We start from the raw sequence: 22,181 nt of genomic DNA, 5'->3' as shown, positions 1-22,181 counted from the left end.
GGTGCTAGACAGCAGAGAAAGACTGGTTGACTGGTTTAGGTCCTCATCGCAGTGATGATGGTAATCCTGCAGGTATTTCCTAGGTGACAGTTTTAGAATTGGCACCACTTCAGGCAGCAAGGAACAATGAAAGGAGAGACTCAGGTCCAACCTGTCTCTGCAGTTTGAGGCAAGTCACTTAAGTTTTAGTGTGTATAAATGGGGTAATAATAGTTGACCTTGCATTGCAGAATATTATAAAAAAAAATAATAATTTGAGTTCAAGAGAAAAGCAGCCAGGTGTAGTGAATCATGCCTGTAATCCCAGCACTCAGGAGGCTGAGGCAGGAGGATCCCTGCAAGTTTGAGACTAAACTGGGCTACATAGTAAGTTTCGGGCCAGATGGAACTACACAGCAAACCCTGTCTCTAAATAAATAAATAAAATAAGAGAGTGGGCACACAATATTGAAGTGTAAGGCATTTATATAAATTACTTTTAAAAGCCTTAAAACTCACAGCAACAATAATAAATGTTTATAATATAAATGAGTAAAGCATTTTACTTCAATAAAACTGATTATAGAACTCACTGATTAAGTGGCTATTTGATAGAATGTTGTCTTTCACCGATCCTGTCTAAAGATTCTTAGACATTTAAAAAAAATCTTTTAGACTGATCATTGTAGTATGTGTGTATAGTCCCAGCTACTCAGGAGGCTAAAGCAAGAGAACCCCTTGAGCCCACAAATTCAAGACCAGCCTAGACAAGAAGGAGGGAGAGGCCTGTACTTCGAAAACTAAGACAAAACCTTTGCAGGAATCTCAGCTTACAGTTGAAGTTGCTTCCAGTTAACTGCTTCTGAAGAGCTGCCTCCTCTGTACCTCCAGCAAGGCGACCAAGAGCTGGGTTCCCAAAATAGCAGACTTTTATCATCTGCCATTTTATAGAGCAAAAGGAATGAATGGTTCCAGTGACCACCCATACATGACCATGAGTACTTTCCCATTCTAGGTTATCCTGGCTTCCCTATATTCAGTTTTCGTATTGTCTAAAATTTTGAACATGGATATGCCTAAGTTACTTTAAAGGCAGCCAATTTGATTTTTTTTTTAAAGTATCAGCTGACTAATAATTCTCTGCCTGGTGACAGCCTTTGTAAGAAAGCTTGTGTTTTCTTGCAGGTGGGTGACAGCTAAGCATTCTCTCCCATCTTTTACCCCTCTGCTCTGCCCAGATCTGGGGCCTTTGGTTTCCCACACCACCCCCAGCCTGGGGTGCAGGCTGTGGGAGCCGAGGAGTAGGTGCAGAGTCCAAGGTGAGGAAGGGTTGGTGGGCCTCGGTGGCTGGTGGGAACCAGGCCCTATGAGTTCTTCTCCTAAGGCCTCTGCTAATTTACAGACATTCCTTTCCTTAATTCTGAGTCTAGATTCCAGGCATTCTCTGTCAGAGGTTGCAGGGTAAAGGGTTGTTCACCTTTCACCAGGCCCAGTGGAGCAATCAGCCCCAAGAACAAAAGCTGGCTGTCATTAGTTCCCAGCCTCGGATGAGTCAGCAGCTCCTGCCCCAGGTACTCTAGGCCTGGAGATTTCTTCACCTGTGATTGTTTGGTTCCAGGAAATCAGGACAAGTGCACATACCTAGTTTGGGATCAATTCAGAATTATTTTTTATTTTTATTTTTTTTAGCTCTCTGGCAACAGCAATTATCATTCTCCCCTTCCTCCAAATAACTTGTAAATGTGTTAGGTCTTTGAAACTTTGACATTTGAGTAATTTATTGGAAAAGGGTGGTGGTATGTTCTAATTGTGTTGGGAAAGGGCTGCATTGTTTTATTCTTGGTGTCTTTCATGAGTCTGAAGCCTTAGACAAGAATTAAGCTTTTTGCCCCCTCAGATTTCTAAAAGTAGCAGAAATCTCAGTTAAAATCACAGAACTAGAAATTACCTAGATTTTGGAGAGCTTTGATTATTTGCTTCTGTATGTGCATACAAGTCAGCTTTTAAAAAGAGGGGGAGCAGAAAGAAGGATTAAGGGGGTGCACATGCTGTCCTCTATCCCCCACTTTCTTCAAAGAGGAGTATTTTAAGATGAGTCAGGTCTCAATGGAGACTCTCCTTGGGCTCCAGAGCTGAGCACAAAGGATGCCTCCCACTCTGTCTGCAGGAGAGCTGGCTGGCAGTTCCGCCACCAGATAGAGGGCGAGCCAGGTGACAAATGCTGTCCTTTGTAGGACAGGGCCCTTACACTGTGTCGCCAAACACCTTCCCCCACCGGCCTTCAGTTAATCCCTGTTTTCTTTGACCACATTGCCCTGCTGGCTGTGTATACAAGCTGTCTTATCTAATAGTGTTGAGTCACCATTCTATCTATTGGCTACACCTACTAATTACAAAAAGTTTCCAAATTTCTGCTCTGGGAACAGAATTCTCCTCTAATTTGAGAAACTGAACTTTATAGGACAGACCAACTAGACTAATGAGCGATACTCAACTCTTTCAGCATTGTGGCAACTAGTTTTGGACTTCTGTGAATGCCTCTCTCCCCAACCTTGGTTTTGAGGGAGGGAGTTTTTGTTTTGTTTTGGATTTTTTCAGTGCCAGGCATCAACCCTAGGGCCTCACTCATGCTAGGCAAGCACTCTGCCTTTGTGCTATGCCCCCAAACCCTCTTTCTTCTTCCCTTTTGTTAAATTTGACTTTTATTTTGAAAAACTCAGAAAATATTTGCATAACCTTTCATTATTTGCCACTTCCAAAAGTACTATTAAACCAGCATTGAAAAGCACTAATATAAATGTAATACTTATTATTGGCCTTAATTACATCAATTTAAAAAGATTTATATACAGTTGTTACACAGTGATTAAGATTGGTTGGCTCACATATATTCTAAATTATTTTAATATTTGCTTGATTGCAGGAAATCTTCACCGAACAAGCAGTGTTCCTGAGTATGTCTACAACCTACACTTGGTTGAAAATGACTTTGTCGGAGGACGGTTCCCTGCCACTAAAACCTATGACATGCTAAAGGTAGGCCATCAAAGAACAGAACCCTCAACAGTAGACTGCCAGGAAAACATTCTAAGTTTCCCTTTCTTTCCTTTTTGTTTCTTTAAAAAAAACAAAAAAAAAAAAATTAACCTTTCTTGGTTAGAAGAAGTTTGAGAACATTGGTTTTGTGTGGACACAAAGAAACACTGGACACTAAACAGTATGAAATCCTAGTGAAATAAATGATTCAGGTCAACCATGCCTCCTGTTAAAAAAAAAGAGTTCACCAGCAAGGGGCAGCTTCTCCATCTGATTCAAAGGAACAGGCATCTTGTGCCTTGTGTCTTCCACAAAGGCAGAAGCTGGTCTTTGCCTCACTTGATTTTATTTTTCTCCTACAGGCTGGGACCACTGCCACATATGGCGGTCGCTGGGGGCGAGGAACGCTGCAGTACAGCTCACAGAAGTCAGTGGAGGAACGGCCCTTGCGGCAGCCGCTGCGGAGGCTGGAGATCTCCCCCGACAGCAGCCCTGAGAGGGTCCGCTACGTGCACAGCGAGCACCACTACAGCCAGAGGAGCCAGCTGGGCCTCCCTCGGCGGCCGCAGGACAGCCGGCGCTCCACACTGCTCACCACCCCCAGATACGCCCGCTCGGAAATCGCGGGCTTCACCCACGCAGGGGCTGTGAGCAGGCAGTGCCACTATGACACCTACCACAGACACCAGCAGTATGGGTCTGTCAGCGACAGCGTCTTTGACAATGTCACTCCTGCGGTGTTCACCTACCCCAGGCCGGGGACCAGTCACAGCATGGGCAACCTGCTGGAGAAAGAGAACTACCTGAGCACAGGGCCTGCCTCGGGGCAGGTGAGACCCCTGGTGCCCCTGCAGCCTGTCACTCAGAACAGGACTGGCAGGTCCTCCTGGCACCAGAGCTCCTTCCACAGCACCCGCACGCAGAGGGAAGCTGGGACCAGTGTCACTGTGGACGCTGGTGGCCGGAGGACGCACATGACCGTGGGCCAGGTGGCTGCAGTGGGCAGTGGAAATCTGCTCCGGGAGAGAAACGCTGTCACGGATCTGCAGCTTGGGTGAGTCTCCTCTCAAACGTGCTGCCAAGGCAGTGCCAACCCACTGTGTCTCTATAGCCCGATGGCCTGAGCTGTGTCTCAGAGGCTGGAAAGTCTTCCAGAGATGTGATAAAATACCGACTTGACAGGCAGCTGCCTAACTGACACCTCAGTCTGTTTAGCACAGGGACAGAACCGGGCTGCCTGTGCATGTGGTTGCCCCAGGCCCATCTTTTCCAGATCAGGTGCTAGGTAAAGGGATGAAAGCCCCTCAGCTCTGAAAGTCTGTTCAGAACAAGAGCAAATGCCAGAGTAGACCAAGAAACAGCTGTGGCATGTGCATTGCTATGTATCACCCTGGAAATGAAGGCAGAAACAGCAGAGAGGCTAACTCCTGGTGCTAAGGTGAACCAACCTCAGATGCTGTTTTGAAAATCATGACCACCAAGCAGTGGTGGGGAGCCCGTGACACACGTGCCACAGTGGGCTCTTTGTATCACTGAAAACCTTAAATTTTACATCACTACCATAGACGGGGTGAGCTGAGCAGAGGCAGCTGATTTCTACAAGTCTCTCCTTCCTTTGATACTTGACATCTTTACTTGTGGTTCCAGTGTTAGTGATTTGGAGAGTAATTTTTAGCAAAATTAAACAATCAAAACATTTGAATTCTCTAAGTCATCCTTTGCCTTTCCTATTTTCTTATGGCTTGGCTAATTTAATTTTGGGGACTCAGCCCTTTTTTCAAGTATGATGCTCAAGTACAAATCTGATGAACAGAGAAAGGTACTAAGAGAAAGGTCGAGAAATGGGCTGATAAGTCAGTAACTCCTGAAATAATGACCTAGGATGTTAGAGCAAAACATTAAACGTAAGATGGTTGTTCACTGTTAACGTTGCTTAATGGTAGCTCTCACCTTGCGTCAATCAGCCCTTCACACACCTGTTGATAAGGAGCATCTGGTGAGGAACAGCTTCCAAAAGGCACCTGAGTTTCATCTAATCTTGAAGCAGGCAATATATTTTCATAAGACTAATTGTAGTGTGACGCTCTAACAGTTTTTTCTTTTTCTTTTCCTTTGGGGGTGGTACTGAGGATTGAACCCAGAGCCTTCAAACCAAGCTACACTGTCACCTGCTTTTTCTTTCTTGCTTTCTTTCTTTTTATTTTTCTGTTTTTGAGATAAAGTGTCATTAAGTTACCCATGCTGGGCTCTAACTTTTGATTTTCTTGCCAAGGCTTCCCAGAGTACTGGGATTCTAGGTATGCATCGTCATCCCCCAGCTAACATTTCTCATGGAGATGAGGTCAAATCTTTGTCAGTATGAGCACACTTATGAAAAAGGAAACCACATCAAATAATTATGGAAGAAAAACTTAATAAAGGTTTAAAACCGATAATTCAAAATTTATTGGATAACTACTATCATTTAGATATAGTTTTAGCAAAAGAAAAACTCTAATCTTATGCCTTCCAACAACTGGGATGCCAGGGATATCTCCCTGATGGATGTCACCGAGACTCCCTGCCACATCCTTAGCCAGGACACATGCAGCCTTTATTGTAGCCATCATCTGACACATGACATCCTCTACCCTTGCATTCTGGGCACCTTCCTCTCCTGGCTTCCCACCAACTTCCTCGGTCATCCTGCAGTCTTCCCAGGCTGTTCCTCTTCTGCAGGCCAAAGCAGGCAGTGTCAGTCAACTTCTCTGCTGAGCTCAGTGTTCTTGGGGACCCAGACCCTCACATGTGTTTTCTTGATTTCCAGAGTTTGATTTTCAGCCCTGTCTTCCTCCTCAACTCCAACCCATATGTGTATTTAGCAATGTCTTGGACACCCCCAAACTTTGTATATCCTAGACCAAATTGATCTCTGTTCCTGTCCATCCTTTCCTGTATCTGCCCATTGCAAGCTTGAGAGTCACTGTCCTTCACCCGTACAATTCCACCCTGTACGTCTCAGGTCGTGCCTTTTCTTCTCTTCATGCCATAGGTCTCTGTTCCCTGGCCTTGCTCAAAATTGTGCTTCCGGGCTGTCAGAGCAAGCTTCCCAAATTGATCTTTCCTTTCCTCGATTTTTGTAACCTTCTTGTGATTGACTAAGTGTCCATGCTTGTTATTGTGGCAGACAAGACCTGTCATCTCTGTTTACACCTCCACTCCTCACTCTAGCTCTGTTCTCTCTACTCCTTGTCACTGCTGTCCCAAGCACTTGGACCACTCACTGCCCTCTTTGCTTCCCTCACTGCAAGATGCAGCATTTATCCCCCCACCCACTTCCCTTTCCTGTGTAGCTGTCCCCGACAACTCCAGCTCTTCCCACTTGGCCTCTCTGCTTCTGGCTCACCTGACTCTGTGTTTAGCTCAAGCATCACCGTTTTCCTGTCCTCAGCTGCACTGCACAACATCTCTATTGTGGTTACTCATTTACTCAGCTTTATCCCTAGACTTTGAGCTTCTCGCCTATATTTTATCTATTTTCATATTCTCAAAACCGCAGAATAGAGGTAGGTCCATGCTAGGCACTATATAAATGTATGATGAAAGAAGGAAATGGAGGCAAATATGAAATACAAATTCATATTACCATCTGGGTTTTTTTGGTTCTTATATTCTAGACATACTAACCACACTATTTCAGACTGTTGAATGGGCAAAGTAAGTTTTATTAGAATATTTAACCATGTTGCAAAGCATAGAAAGAACACCTGGGATCAAGACATTTTAAACAGTAAACAATCTTCCCGAAATGCCCCAAGTTTGAGAGGTAGAGATCATAAAAACTAATGCTTTTCTGTAATATCTGAAGAGAAAATTTGGGATTTGTTCTTTGTTTCTTATTTCCATTTTTTATTAGTGAATGTTTGTCGTTGCACAGTGATTACATTATTTGTGGGGTTTGGTATGTGTTCTTAATGCATCTTAACTCATTTTTTTACTCTTTCCCTCTTTTCTTTCCTCCATCTCTTGGCCTTAAGGTTTCTTGTTTTGTTTTGGCTTTTTGCATCTTTTTTCAATCAGAGTTTATTGGTACATTGTAGATATACGTAGTGATCACATTCATCGTAGAGAATTTGTACCTGTATATAAGTTGGGTTTTTTTCCCATTCCCCTACCCTCCCTTCAACCTCTCTTCCTCTCCCTATTTACAAAAGCTTTGTTTCCATGTTTTCCTTTTTTTTTTTTTCATTTTTCCCTTCCTTCCTTTTCCTCTTCCCATCTGAATATTTTCTTCCTATTGGTCGTATGGTTTCTGAAGTTAAAATTTTGCATTCTATAAAGGGGTGCCAAAGGAATGGGCCACAGTGAGGAAAATACAGGACACTTACCTGGGGTACGCACGTGCTGCCTGACTGTCCCTTTCCTTCCTTGCAAGCGCCTGGTTCACACACACCTCCAGGCTGCTTGGGAAACACCCGCCTTGTGGCCACACTGTATCCCCACCCCTTGTTGTCACCCATTTCAGACTACAGTGGCCCCTTGACTTGTGGACTCTATTCATTCCCAAAGCTTAGTTATACCTCACCTTGTCCATTGAAGGCTCAGGCTCCTCTACGCAGCCTTCAAAGTCTCTCTCCTGTACAGGCCTGTCTCAGTGGCCTTAGACACAGGCCCAGGATTTCTCAATGAACCCCATACAGGAAAGGATGTTGTAATGTTCCTTCTAGAACACTTTAAGGGTTAAATCTGTATCTGAGACCATCTGGAAGCATAAGTGGCCGGCATTCAGATCACAGCTCAAGACTTTGGTCATAAGTTAAAATTAGGATTCCAGTCATACCCCAAGTTGTTTCTATGTCAGGCCGGTTATAACTCGAGGGTCCACTGATCTGGCTGTTTTGTGGACTCAGTTTTTTTATGATAGCACAATTCTCTCGTGTTCCTTAGGAGGTGTTCTTCCCAGATATGTCACATTCTGTGGAATCGCTAGAGTGTAAACCTACAGGAAAAGAGGAGGTATCACACAATGAATCTTTCCAAAAGATGGACCAGGCAGAGAGCTGAAACCATGTGTAAAAGAGAGAGACCATCACTGCCTGTTCTAAATCTCTGATGAGCCCAGCATGGGGTCACACACCTGTAATTCCAGCACTCTGGGAGGCTGAAAAGCAGGAAGATTATAAAGTCAGTCCAATCAGTAACCTAGTGAGACCATGGCTCAAAGTAGAAAAAGCAGGACACATAGCTTAGTGTTAAGGCCCTGGTTCAATCTCCAGTACTGAGAGCACTTGGGGAGTCAGAGGTGTACCTCTTGGGAGATGGGAGGCTCAGCAAATAGACAGTAGCTTCTTCCAGTGCACCAAGCACTCCCAGAAGCGCCACAGAGATAAAAATTGAGTGGCATACAAGAAGGTTGAGGAGAGGCTCTGAGAAAAGGGAAGTGATTAGCGCTTCATGGAATACTCTGGTGTCTGTGGCTTTCTGGGGACAGCTGAGGGAGACCAAGGAGCAACAGGTTTTCAGCAGGCCTACCACACAAGTTGTGACCTGGAGTGGGACAGAGCAGAGCAGAGTGTGGTTCATACTGCCTTTCCTCCCCACCTTTTTTCAAACAGAAAAAACCAGAGATTTAAAAAGAAACAAAAACATATACAAGACAGTCTGCAAGGGAAAAGGAAGAACAAAGGTCAACAGGCCAAAAACTTACATACCTTATTTTGGTGGCAGTGGTCCTGGAGGTTAAACCCTGAGACCTTCACAAGAGCTACATCCCTAGACCCATTTTATTTTTGAAGTAGGATCTTGTTGAATTGTCCAGGCTGGTCTCGGACTCCCAGTAGTTCTGCTTCAGCCTCCTGAGTGCAAGGATAGTATGCACCACTACATCTGTTAACACTAAGAATGATAAGCTCTGCAGATGTGAAAAGACAGAGGGGCTTAGGCAAAGAGCAGGAAATATACAGGGAGACTCCCACAGTGTTACTTTAAGAGGTTTCTTCATGCAGGTGAGGTCAATCTCACTGCTGGTCTCTGCTGCTAAGTGTATTCTCTGCCTGGTACAGGGAAGGCACCTTTCTGATTCACAGTTTCAGAACTTGCTTTTAGGTAGAAAAGGGCAGATCAGAGACCCCATTCTTATCTACTGTTTTTCAAGTACCTTCAATTCCCAATAATCAATGTGCCAGGGTATAGGGGACCAACCCACCAAGCTACACTGGAGGTCCCAGGTCCCTACCCAGACACAGCCTGTGAAGAACCAGCCCACTCTTTCAAGCTTTCTCCACCCAAGTGCTGCTGCTGCTGCTACTTGCAGGAACCTAGTCTTGTTATTGTGTTCACCTGACCCAAGGGTGAGGCTAAATGACAGAGATAGTTTATGTGCAGGCAGCCAAGGGGTTATTGCCTCTGGCGAGCAAAGGAGCCTCTGGTTTGACCTACTTTTATTCACTCAGACACAGTAAAAGCATTTAAAGCAACACAAGATTTATCTGCTTTCCAGTATCCATTAGTGCACACCCAGATAAACAACTTAATCTCAGCTGTATTGACTTCTCTTTGGAACCTGCAAGTGCCATCACCCTGCATATGGACTTTCTCCATTGTGTCCACAGAGAAGGCCAGTTAGGCCTAAGTCCCTTAACTGGTATTGTAGTCAGGGATTGTGCAGAGAACAATCAGAATCAGGACATGGATTTTATAATATTATTTTACAATGGTCACCCAGAGTTAACACAAGAAAATTCAGGAAATCTATCCACAACACTAAAGACATAGAATATTCAGCCAAGGGCCTAAATCCCACAGCAATGTCCCACATGAGTCCAGATAAAGACCTAGAGCTCATGGCAATGCCTCCCACAAGTCCAACTGGAGGTCGAGCCCACAAGAAGGACTCACACCAGTCTCTTTTATGGATCCATTCTGGGAAGGCCCAAAGGTCAGTGGTGGAAGCCAGGAAATCTGTGCCAGTAGGGTAAAGGAGCTGTGCTGTTAGGTTGAGGGTTGTACACACTCACAACAAAGACCAGGGCTGTCCTGAAAAGCACCATAGCTATCCTCAGCAACACGGAGGCCCTAAGCTCCTCCAACGATAAGCACAGTCAAGTACATGCCAGGAAGCCAGCATGACGAGTTCATCCTGGAGACCAATCAGCACACGTTTTCTCCTCCCTAGCCAGGAAGCAATGCTTGATGTGAGGACCAGAGCTTCTTCAGGAGAATCAGTGGCTCAAACAGCAACCCGTAGGAGAACCCACAATGTCTCAATGCCTCAATGCAATAGCTTTTCCTTCTCTACCTCTGTTTATGCTGGCAACTTTCCTCGGGTGGAACATCTATGCTCGGTGCCTGCTGATGTAATCCAGCTGGCATTAAGGTGGCCACCAGATTTTAATCCATAACAACTGGTCTTCCACATCAAAGCAACGTGTTGGAGGGGGCTGGCCATCCTGAAAGCTTTCAACCCTCTGCTACTATTTATGATCCCATAATCTGCCCATTGTAAAACACCTGGAGTTGCAGTTAACCACCTCCTATTCCTCATTAATAATTTACAAAGACCGGTAGCATAACTCAGGAGTCACTTGTTTGCTGTCCTCAGAGGTCTTCAGTTTCATTCATTCTCAGAGACAGCAGTGCAGGTGGGGGTGAGGGGCTAGGGCCTGGTGTACTCTTCATCACCAGCTGCTTTGCTTGGTCAGGTCTCCTCAACTGCGTCCTTCTTTCCAGGTCAGTTCAAGGCTCTCTTGGCTCAGTTGCCACTTGCAGAACTCTCGAAATGGTTGCCTTGCTTCTAAAAATGCATGCACTCCAGAGCAGCACTTGGGTCCTGTGATAGGTAGGACAGGACAGCTGACAGCTCAGCTCCTTGGGAGCAGTTTGCTCAGGATCTGAGGTCAGCTTGGCCCTTGAGGTACAGCAGATTCCAGTTTTCAGGCGATCCAATCTGAGGTGGGGCTGGGTTGTGGAAAGGCTACTGGGTGTTGTGGGGCTGCACAGGCAGAAAAATTACTGTCCCCACTGTGGTATTTCACAGTCCAGTCAAAGGTATCTTACATGCTTCTTCTTCCTTGTCTCTTACACTGACATTTTAAAGGGCATGCGCGTGTGCACTTGTGTTTGTGTATGTGCGTACATGTGAAGGTAAACGTGCACACTGCAGATCAAACCAAGGGCATCATGCTTGCTAAACAAGCACTCTACCACTGAGCTTTTACTGCAGCCCCTTTACACAAATATCACCCTACCATGTTAATGGATGTTGAAAAGACCTCTTAGGGCTCACTTCTTAGGTCCCCTCATCCAGCAGATGTGGACCCAGGAAACAACTGTTATTTCCAGTCCCCCGTCTGTCACCCCCAACTTCATCCTTTAGGCTACATTTCTGCAGGGTTTCAAGAAGTGTTCATAAGTGAGTCGGAATGAAGAAAAGAAAAGGAAAAATGGAGGAAGAGACAGAAAAATGGGAGCAAGGGCAGGGGTTGTTTTAGGAGAATGCAGGTAGATAAGGTTTTACAGAAGTGGTAGTATTCAAATGGAATCTTGAAGCCTAGATGAGGATTAGGTAGGACATGCTCCCTAGATCCAAGGCAGTAGCTCGGAAGAAGGTGAGAGGAGAAGTCTGGTGTGGCTGGAGGCTGCGTTAGAGAGGGTAGAAGATGCCGGAAATGGAGGTGGACTGCGTTGGAGCGTGCAGGCTGATGGAGTTGGACTTCAGAAGTAAAATACAGAAAATGGACTCCCTGGATGCTGTGGAAAACCTGGCTGAGGTTTCATTTAGGAATTGTTTTTAGTGCCAAAGTGAAGTACCACACAGTCAACTGGGAGTGAATCCGAGCTTCTTGATGAGTCATGTTCAGGAAAATAAAGGATTCGTGTAACTCAAGTATTTGTGGGCGCCGAAGATGGGAAGTTGAAGTGTTTCTGAATCATTTCTGACTTTTGGAGATGGATTAATGGCTGAATCTTTTGTTAAAAAGTCTGCATTGAATAGAATGTCACTCTTCCATGGCAAATGACCTATCATCTGTTAAAACTCCTGAGGCACGGAGAGTCAAGATTTAGGACTGGCATTCAGTGTGGGAGCTGTAAGATGTTTGGAGACTGTAGAGTACACAAAGGATTTCCATCTCTTTTTATAGGTGTGTTCCTCATACATGACAGCAACTCAAAGTCTAGCTTGATAAAATACCCCGTGTAGTTTTTCATCTTTGATTATTTTTTTGGTTTTTTGAGATGGAGTCTCCCTGTATAGTTCAGGTTGGCCTCAGATTCGCTGTGATCATCTTGCTTCACCTTCTTGAGTGCTGGGATTACTGCTGTGCACCACAGTGCCCAGCTTCCCTGTGTGGTTTTTACCAATTAAAATTCATTCCTATCGGATTTAGCTCAGCAGCATAAGCACGTGCCTGGCAAGCACAAGGTTGGGAGTCCAATCCCTGTTACCAAAAAAATTTTTTAATTTTAAAAAATTAAAAAATAAAATTCAACCCTGAGGTACCACATTTTCAAAAAAGATTATTATGCTATAATTCTCAGTATACAATAGATACCACAATGTTCTGCTTTCCTTTTTGGGAGGTGGGGGGTAGGTCTTATTATATAGTTCAATCTGACTTGAACTCAATGATACTCCTACCTCAGCCTTCCAAGTTCTGGGATTACAGGCATACACCACCATGCCCAGTTCACTGTGAATACCTTACACTCATTCTGTGTATATAACTTGTGTTTCAGAAGCAGGGGGTCTGGTTGTAGCCATGAGGCCCAGAGACCGTCACTGGCCCACATCCTGCTCACACCTCCCACCACTGCACACACTCACACTGTACACGTGTGTGTGTGTGTGTGTGTGTGTGTGTGTGTGTGTAGTCATGGGGAGTTTGCTTCCTGTACTTGCTAGTAGGTACTGATTTCTTTGATGTCCCTTTACCTGAGATGGTCAGATGTGTCCCCCTCTGATGCCAGCAGTGGGCCTTCAGTTGCCGTGAAGTCATTCTTTAACTGTGATTCTAAGATGTTGCTATCCTGGGGTTAAGAGTGTCCCAGGTGGAGCTCGCAGAAGACCTAACTTGGCTATGTCCATAGAGGTGACTGCCTGACCCAGTGACCTCCAGGGTGGAGACAAAGGGGAGAAAACAGTTCAGTGAGGCATCTGGGAGCAATTTTACATGTAGCAGTCATCAGCCCTCTGTGACTAAGTCCCTGTGTCCAATTCCATCAGATTTGCCCATCACCTGCGGTTCATGAAGAGCAAGAGCCTGCCACTGCTGTCCCATAGCTCCTTCTGTAAATCGCTCACCAAATAGTTCCTGGGTTCTGGGTAAACACCGCTCCTTCTGGAGTGGAACTCCAGGTTCTTGTCTTCTGGAATAAAGAAATAAAATGAGCAAAAAGCAATGGTAGGGTATTTGAAAAAGTAAGTGAAGAGTGGGGGAAAACTGGCTCTAAGAACAAGCTTGGGCCGAGTAAAAGAAGAAAAAGCAAAATAAAAGAACACCTGACTGTCCCATCTATTGTCTTTATGTGCTGTCCAAATCGCGAGGAAAACAGTGAGAACTTCTACATCCGGGTCCGCATCTGAGAGGCGGTGCTTGGATCTCACTACTCAGGCTGGTGTCAAGTCTTAATGAGAACCTGCTGGAGTTCTCCAGAGAAGTCCACGAGCAGGGCTTTGGGAACTGTTCTCTTGTGCTCTGGGATCTGTTCTCATGTGCTCAGGGATCTCATGATTAGCAAGTCACACCTATTTCCCCAGACAGTTTTGCCACACCCTAATCTCCAATATCACCACCAGGATTGGCATAAACTGAGCCGTCACTAAAATGGCAAAGCAAATGATTAAATGGTATTGCCTTTACTTGTTACTTTCTTCATTCCGTCTCATCAGCCCAACTTTTATTTCTTAATTACTAGCAATTGAACCTAGGACCTTTGATTGAGCTGTATGCCGAACTTCTCTTTTTCTTTTGAAACAGGGTCTCTCTAAGTTATTATGTTTCCCAGGCTGAGCTCAACCCTGACTCAGCCTCCCAGAGTGCTGAGATTACAGGTGTGTTCCACCACATCTGGCTCAGTGGGATTTATTTACTTGTTTATTTATTGGTACCAGGGATCAAATCAATGACCTCACGCTTGCCAGGCAGGTGTTTACACTGTGAGCTAAATCCTTGGCCCCACAGTGGGATTTATTTTAACAAAATAGAACTTTTTCTGGCTTTCAGTATTTATGTAATACATGCATTTTAGAATGCATGTAATAAGATTCTGAGGAATCTTGAAAAACAGTCTAATACTTTTTGAGAGGCTGTGTTTCTCTGTAGGTGTGACATTGCCAGGTCAGGAATAATTTTTAATTTCTGTGAGCAGATTTCTTTTAAATCCCATCTAAATAGCCTTACAAGATATTTTATTTTATGGTATGATTATCGTGCTATACAGGTTCATCTTTAAAAGAGCTTCACTTTTCTCTGTTGTGATTGTCCTCAAGGCATCTTCAGAGCTCAGTACCTCTGCCTTCTGGCTGAAGAAGAGCCAGGACTTGACTGTGCTAGATGCTGCCCAGGACTGGCAGGGTCGTCCCAGGACCAAGAGAAAGGCTGGAGGGTGCCTGTGGAGCCTGACTGACATGTATCTATCTGTCTAGGGCTATGGACATGGAGATGACTCTGGAGCGAGCAGTGAGCATGCTGGATGCAGACCACACACCGCCGGCCAAGGTGGCAGCCGCAGCCACCTTCATCCAGCACGAGAGCTTCCAGAAGGCCGAGGCCCGCAGGAGGGTATGTACTCACTGCGCTGAGCAGGGCAGCCCTGCAGCCAGCACCAGCCATTCATCTAAGTCTTTAAAACTCTCCGTGGAGGTCTGGTTTTGTTTCTTAATTTTAATTTTTCTCTCTTTCTCTCTCTTTTTTTTATTTAAAAGGAAAAAAACAACAAAACAAAGCAGTGTAAGGGTACAAGTAATACAGAATTACAAAAAAAAAAGCGGTAAGAAATCACTGGTTAATAGATTACATATTGTCGTCTTAGAAATAGTTGTTCAAGTTACAGGATTAAAGCATACAAAGTGGACATTCAAACAGTGAGACTGCAAACAGTTGTGTTCAGTGATCCAACAAAAACTCAGTAATATGGTCATCTATCTTAACACACCTAAACACACTTGCAGTTGTATCCTTTAGAGCACTTTTGGTTTTGTTTCTTAATTTAAAAGGAAATACTCATTCCAGAGTTCTTCGTGCAGTTTGGAAATGTAGAAAGTAATTTATCACAGGAGCCTCCCTCGACCCTACCTGCAGCCTCCCCTCTGAGCAGAAGATTTAAGCAATTATTTTCCATATTTTAAAAACATATTAAATATGAGCAATAGTGTGCAACTGTTTTTATTCAGCTGTTCATGATGTACTGCAATAATCATTCAGTGAAGTTTCATACATACCATCTTTTGGCAATTCCATAAGTATTCCTGTAGGACAGATGCTAGAGTTGGATCCAATAAATCATTATTTGTTTTATAAAGTAGCATGTTTGGGGGAGGAGGAGTGTTCAGTAAAAAATGAGGTCTCCCCATCCCCCTGCACATGGCCTCCCCCCATTCCAGAGTGCAAACTCAACCCTCTTCCTCTCCTCAATTTTTGGGTGTCTGTCCTGAGACATTTTGTGCATGTAGAATCAGTCGTTGGAAGGAGTTGGCCAAATCACCATTTTTGTTCAAATTATAACCACAGATGGCAGCATACTGTATTTTCTTTTCAGTTAACACTGTATCTGAGAAAATTTTCCATAGATAAGCCCTTCCTCATTCTTTACAACTGCTACCTTGATTTCTATTATCCACATGTACTTTTTATTTTGTTTTTGTAGTGTTTGGGATCAAACCCAGGGCCTCCTGTGCTGGGCAAGTGCTCTGTCCTTGACCACACCCTCAGTCCCCAGTGTACCTGTCTTGTTGGTTCACTTTAAAGCAGCTTTCCTGAGATACAATTTGGTAAACTGTTGAGGTGTGTTTTGACATGATAAACCCCTAGTCACAGTCAGGATAATGAGCATGGCCATTGCCTCTGGCATGGGCTCTTAGGACTGGCATGGAGCCCAGGGGCAGAGCGTTATGGGGCCCCAGGTGCCACCCCAGCACCTTCTGGTGTACCCCAGTAATCTATATATCCTTCTCTGGAGGTCAGTATCCATCCCAAAGATAACCTGCTTTCCATGATTATACATGGGAACAGATTGTCTAGAATTCTGTGTAAATGGAATTTTATTGTGGGTGTATGCTTTTTTGGTCTGGGTTATTGTACTCAGCTTGTCTTTTGAGCTTCATCCATGTGATAGGTCTCAAAACTTTGAGCTTCTATAATGAAGCTGTTAGGAACATTTGTGTCCAAGGATCGACATAGACAAAGGCTCCCATTTCTCTTGAACTGATCCCTAGGAGTGGAATCCCTGGCTAATATGGTAGCTGTGTGTGTGACCAACTATTTTACAAAGTAGCTGTGCACTTCTGCATTCCTGCCAGCAGTGTGCAAGAGTTCCGGTCCCCTCACATCTTAACATTTGATGTGGTCAATTCTAGTTTTGGCCTGTTTGTTTGTCGTAGTTGTTTCATTGTGGTTTTAATATATATTTAACCAGTCATTAATGAAGTTGAGTATTTTTCCACATGCTCATTTGCCATCTGCATACTTGTTTGGTGAAATGTGTTTGGTTCTTTGGCCCATTAATTTATTTATTTTCTTAATTTCTTTTTTCAGGCTAGCAGTCAAACCTAGAGGTCTCGTGCAAGTTAGGCAAATACTGTGCCACTGAGATATATCCCCAACCCTTCCTGAATTGTGAAAGTCTTTTTTTGTTTTGTTTGGTTGTGTCGTATTTTTGAGACGGGTCTCACTGTGTAGTTCAGAGCTGGCCTTGAACTCACTAGGTGGTCAGGTTGATCCCAAACTTACAGCAATCCTCTTGCCTCAGCCTCCCAAATTCTGAGATTACAGGCATGCGCCACCACATTCAGCTGGAAGTTCTTTATGTATCCTGCAAACAAACTTTTTTCAGATCTATGATTTGGGAATACTTTCTCCCAGTTATGATTTGTCATTTGGTCTCTTAATAGTTTTTCATTTTAATAAAATTCAGTGTATCAATTTTTTTCTTTATACGGCAGATCTGCTTCTCTTGGTATATCCAAGAAACCTTTCCCTACTGCAACTAGAAAATATTCTCATATTTTCTTCCATAGTTTTATTAAATGTTAGATTTTATAATTGGTCTTTGATTATTTTGGCTAGTCTGTTTTGCATTTCCTCATTTGTTTTTTTGTTTGTTTGTTTGTTTTTTGAGACAGGGTCTCACTGTGCAGTTCAGGCTGGTTTTGAACTCACTATGCAGCCCAGGCTGGCCTCAAACTCACAGCCATTCTCCTGTCTCAGCCTCCCGAGTGTTGAGACTACAGGCATGTACCACCAACACCTGGCCATGAATTGCCGTTTCACTTTTATTATCTGCTCATCAATTTCTTTGAAAAAAGAAAAAAAAACTACTAGAATTTTGTTTGAGGTTACATTGAATCTGAAGGTAGGCATAGGGAGTTGACATCTTAATAATACTGAGTTTTCTGACATCAATATGGTATGCCTTATTATTTATTTAGGTCCTATATTTTTCTCAGAAATGCTTTTGTAGTTTTTACTCATTCTTTTTTTGTTGTTGTTTAAGAGAAAAAGGCACAGAGAAAAGATGCTACTTATAAAGCAAAAGAGACAAATAGATAACAACAAACCCCAAACTATCACAATATAGGTTTTCAAAACAAGGTGATAGGAATTTAACAATAGTTGTAATATTGCATATTATTACCGTCAAAAGGGTTGCTTAGATTACCAGATATAGACGTGTAAAATTGATCTAATCATATGAGTATTAACTGCTCTTTTCCAACACAATTAGTGGTATAGTCATCTTAGCTATCTTATGTGTATGTGTGTATATATACACAAATGCATGTCTTTTTCCTTTTCCCTTCCTTCTTTCCTCCATTCTCCTACTCATTCTTTTGTATCTTGTTGTTTTATGTCTTTTTTTTTGTACCAAGAGTCGAACTCAGAGCCTCGTGCTTGTCAGGCTGCCCTGTGCCACTGAGCTTTATCTGCAGCCCTCTGTGTCACATGTATCCCTAAGTTTATTATATCTCTGGGTATATTTATCAATGACACTGTTTTACATTAAAATTTTTATTTTTATTACAGATACTGATTTTTGTATGTTGATCTTACATTTTAAGATATTATCAATTATGGTAGCACTTTTGAAGATTCTGTCAAATTTTGTACGTAGACTTTTCCTTCCCAAATTGGATGCCTCTTCTCTTTCTCTTTCTTTCTTTTTTTCCTCCTCTTTGTTTGGGTAACACCTCCCCTACAATCTCGAAAAGAACTGCTAAGAATGGGTATATTTTCCAGTTCCTAGTTTTATGGAAAAATAGTCTTATAAAATATGACGCTACTTACAAGGAGCACAGCGAAGAACTTTCCTTTTGCTTCTACTTTAATGGGTTGAGGGTGCTATTACCATCATAGAATGAACTGTACAATATTCCATCTGCCTAGGCTTGCCACACGAGTTTGGTCACAATCTGTATCATTCCTTTCTTAAACGTTAGATGGAACTCACCAGTGAAACTGCCTGCACTGAAGATTTCTTCAGGAAGGCTGGAAACTACAAATCCAGTTTCTTGTTGCAGGATGCAGGACTCTTTGTCTTTGGTAGTGAGCTCTGGTAGCTGAGTCTTTCAAAGGCTTTACCCGTGTCATCTAATCTGTCCCAGTGCCCTTTGTGTCTTTGGGCAGATGCCCCTGCTGCCATTTCTCTCTCCCTGAAGAAGCTGCTTCAGCATTTCATTGAGTGCAGGTCTGCTGGTCAGTTTTTGTTTGTCATAAAGATAATGTCATCTTTTGAAAGATAGCTTTCATCGGCTGTAGAAGCTTACTTAGTTGACAGTTTTTTAAGTTGTCACTATTAAAGATGCTTATCCCAGTGTCCTCTCACTCGCGTGGTTCACACAGGAAATCTGTGTCCACTTTGGGTGAGTGCTGCTTGGGAGTTGTGCCCCCCACGCACCTCTGGCTGCATCCATGAGCCCCGCGGGCACTGTGTACCTGGTACCCTGAGTAGTTTTCTTGACATTTCTTGTATTAGAAAGTTCACTGAGCTTCTTAAATTTGTGAGTTTATAACTTTGTATCAGTTTTGGAATTTGTTCGAAGATTCCTGCCTTTTCTTTTTCCTTCTGTTGCTTCCTTGGAACTATAATTATATATCTCTTAGGCTGCTGGAATTGTGGCAGTTTTCAATCCCTTACTCTTTTTCTTTTCTCTCTTCTGCTTCCTTTTGATTGTTATGCTTTAAATTTGCTAACCTTTTCTTCTCCAGTTGTGCTCAGTGTGTTTTTTATTTCATACATTTATTTCATCTCTAGAAGTTGCATTTGATTCTTTTTTAATATCTTCTGTTCATATGTTCAAGATTTGTCATTACTCAAGGTGTTTGGACGTGTGGAAGACAATTCAAATCGCTACTTTAATGTCCTTGACTGCTTATTCTAAAATCTGTATCCATTCTGGGTGAGTTTTAATTGATTATTTTTTTCCATATTACAGGTCATTTATATATGTGTGTGTGTGTATATATATATTTTGCATGCTTGGTAGTTTTTTCCTTTTTGCTCACTCACTTGCTTTCTTTCCTTTGTTTCTTTCTTAAGTACTGAGGTTGAACCCAAAGCTTTACACTTGAAGGCAAGCATTCTACCACTGAGGTACACCTCTAGCTATTTTACATTGTATTCTAACACAGGCTTTGCTAAGTTTCCTGGGCTGGCCTTGAACTCACAATCCTCCTGCCTCAGCCTTCCATGTAGAGGGGAATATAGGCATGCCCCAGCATGCCTGGCTACCTAGCAGTTTTCTTAATTGTGTGCTAGATACTATCAATCTTGTCTTGTTGGATGCCGATTATTTTTATATTTTGTAAATGTTCTTGAACTTTGTACTTGGATGCATTTACTGTGTTACCTAGAAGCAGTCTGAATTTCTTCAAATCTTTTTAGTGTGAATCATTCCCGCTTCAGTCCCACTGAGAATTCTACCTAATATACTATGAATTTGGAGGTTTTTCTGGCTAGCTCCTGAAGTTATTCTTCTCTTTTTAAACTGTCTGGTTTGGTCACTGCCCTGACCAAAGGCAGTTTCAGTAGCTGGTCAGCATCCTTTGCACTCTACTGGATACCGGCGGGGTGCCCTCAGGAGATCTCAGGAGTTCTCTTTCGCCGGGCTCTTCTCTGGTGTTTAGTGCTACAATCTCTAGCCCTCTGGCCTACTGACTTTGAGTTCTGTCTCTGCACCTCTGCTTGTTAGATATTCCCTCCTCTCATCCCCCATGGCCTGAGAACTTCCTCAAGGCAGTAATTGGAAACAGTGATGGGACTGTCTTGCTTGTTTTCTGGCTTGGGATCACTTCCATTCTATTATTCAAGTTCAGTTTCTGCAAATCTAACATGTTTTCCTGGGGTTTGGCTTTTTTGAGACACGGTCTCACTTTGTAGTCCAGGCTGGCCCCGCACTCATGACGATCCTCCTGTCTCAACCTCCCTAGTGCTGAAATTACAGTGTGCACCACCCTGCCTGGCTTGTCTGATTTTTTTAATTGTTTCAGAAGGAAGGTAAATTGAGTCCTTACTATTGATCCATTTTAATTTTGATCAGTAGCTCCTTGATGAATCTTCCCAAAATTTGTACACATTTACCCTCTCACCAACAAGTGTATCAAGTGCCCATTTTCAATACCATTCGGTGCCACACACATACTACATTGTTTTGTTTTTATTAATCTGATAAGCAAAAATAAGCACCTTATAGAATGCAATCTTATTTTCTGAAATCAAGACTATCATTTATCAGTAAATGAAATAAAGTTACAGATAAAATCCTTTTTAAAATTACACACATGCACACACACTCTTATAGTTTGACATTGTCCTAAACTCTGCCCATTATCAGCTATCCTGAGTTTCTCTATAGTGGAAAGAAAATTCAGTGGTGCTAATTCCCTTAAATTCAAATCCTTCTTGAATTTTACGCTTATCTTTTACATAATTTTACCCATAACTGATTAAGAGATTCTTTAATCTCTTTGCTTTCATCTAATATTCAGTTACTTTCCAGAGAAACAGAACCCTTTTCATACTTACATTTCATCCACCTACAAAAGCAGATAAATAAATTACACAACAACAGATACAATAGGGGCTGGGGATTTAGCTCAGCACCATAAGCGCCTGCCTTGCAAGCAGGCAGTGGTGAGTTTGATCCCTGGTACTGATAAAAAGGAAAAAGACCAAAAAAAAAAAAAAAAAAAAAAAAAAAACCAAACAGATACAATTGACTTAAAAACATTAGGGAACAAACCTCAGTCTTGTGAATGTAAAATAAGAGTATGGTGATCACATAGAGTAGCTATTTTGACTACTTTTCTCGCTGCAGGAACAAAATACTTGACACTTGGGGCTGGAGATTTAGCTCAGCAGCATAAGCGCCTGCCTTGTAAGCAGGCAGTCGTGAGTTCGATCCCTGGTACCGGTAAAAAAAAGGAAAAAGGCAAAAAAAAAAAAAAAAAAAAAAAAAAACTTGACACTCACAAGTTAAAGGAGGGAAGGTTTATTTTGGTTCACAGTTTATAAAGGTTTCAGTGCATAATCAACTGGTTCCAAGAAAGGGCAGCATGGCCGAGGAGCATTGCAGAGGAGAAACTGTCCATGGTGAGGCAGGCAGAAAGCAGCGAGCAGTGAAGCAAGCCTCCCTGTCCTCATAGCTCACCCAGGCTGCAAGCCTTAGGGTGGTACCACCTGTACCCAGGCTGGGCCTTTCCGTTATTGACACCTGGAGCTATGCTAAAATGATCATGAACTGATTTAGTACCAAACACCATTAATCCCAGTATCACACACCCTAGATCCAGCTGGCCCTGAAAAGCCCCACCTGTGGGCTCATGAGGCTTCCGGTGACATCTAGATAAAAGCCATAACAATAGCTCTGTAGAAAAGGCTTTTCTTCTTCCTCACACCACAGCAGTGAACACAGAGGACTGTGACCTTACTCTTCTTACCCAACCTGCAATCAGTTCTGCCAGCAGTCACTGTTG

General features: G+C 43.1%; 1 protein-coding gene across 3 annotated transcripts in view; it reads left to right on the top strand.

Moving 5' to 3' along the window:
- Pkp2 (plakophilin 2) overlaps positions 1-22,181 on the top strand; it is a 79,473-nt gene that overhangs the window by 10,089 nt on the left and 47,203 nt on the right. For 2 of the 3 annotated variants that reach the window (XM_003466762.5, XM_063254534.1), the window contains exons 2-4: positions 2,903-3,015; positions 3,378-4,069; positions 14,639-14,774. In XM_003466762.5, coding sequence (XP_003466810.2) covers positions 2,903-3,015; positions 3,378-4,069; positions 14,639-14,774 — 941 coding nt within the window. Of the gene's footprint in view, positions 1-1,164; positions 1,299-2,902; positions 3,016-3,377; positions 4,070-14,638; positions 14,775-22,181 lie in introns of all 3 variants that reach the window. The other variant, XM_063254535.1, reaches the window with a different exon arrangement.

The sequence above is a fragment of the Cavia porcellus genome, unplaced genomic scaffold (assembly GCF_034190915.1).
Source record: "Cavia porcellus strain 051 isolate PalLab524CR breed Dunkin Hartley unplaced genomic scaffold, mCavPor4.1 scaffold_8, whole genome shotgun sequence".
NCBI lineage: Eukaryota > Metazoa > Chordata > Mammalia > Rodentia > Caviidae > Cavia > Cavia porcellus.
The sequence above is the reverse complement of the archived record's forward strand: the minus strand, read 5'-3'. Positions and strand labels throughout refer to the sequence as shown.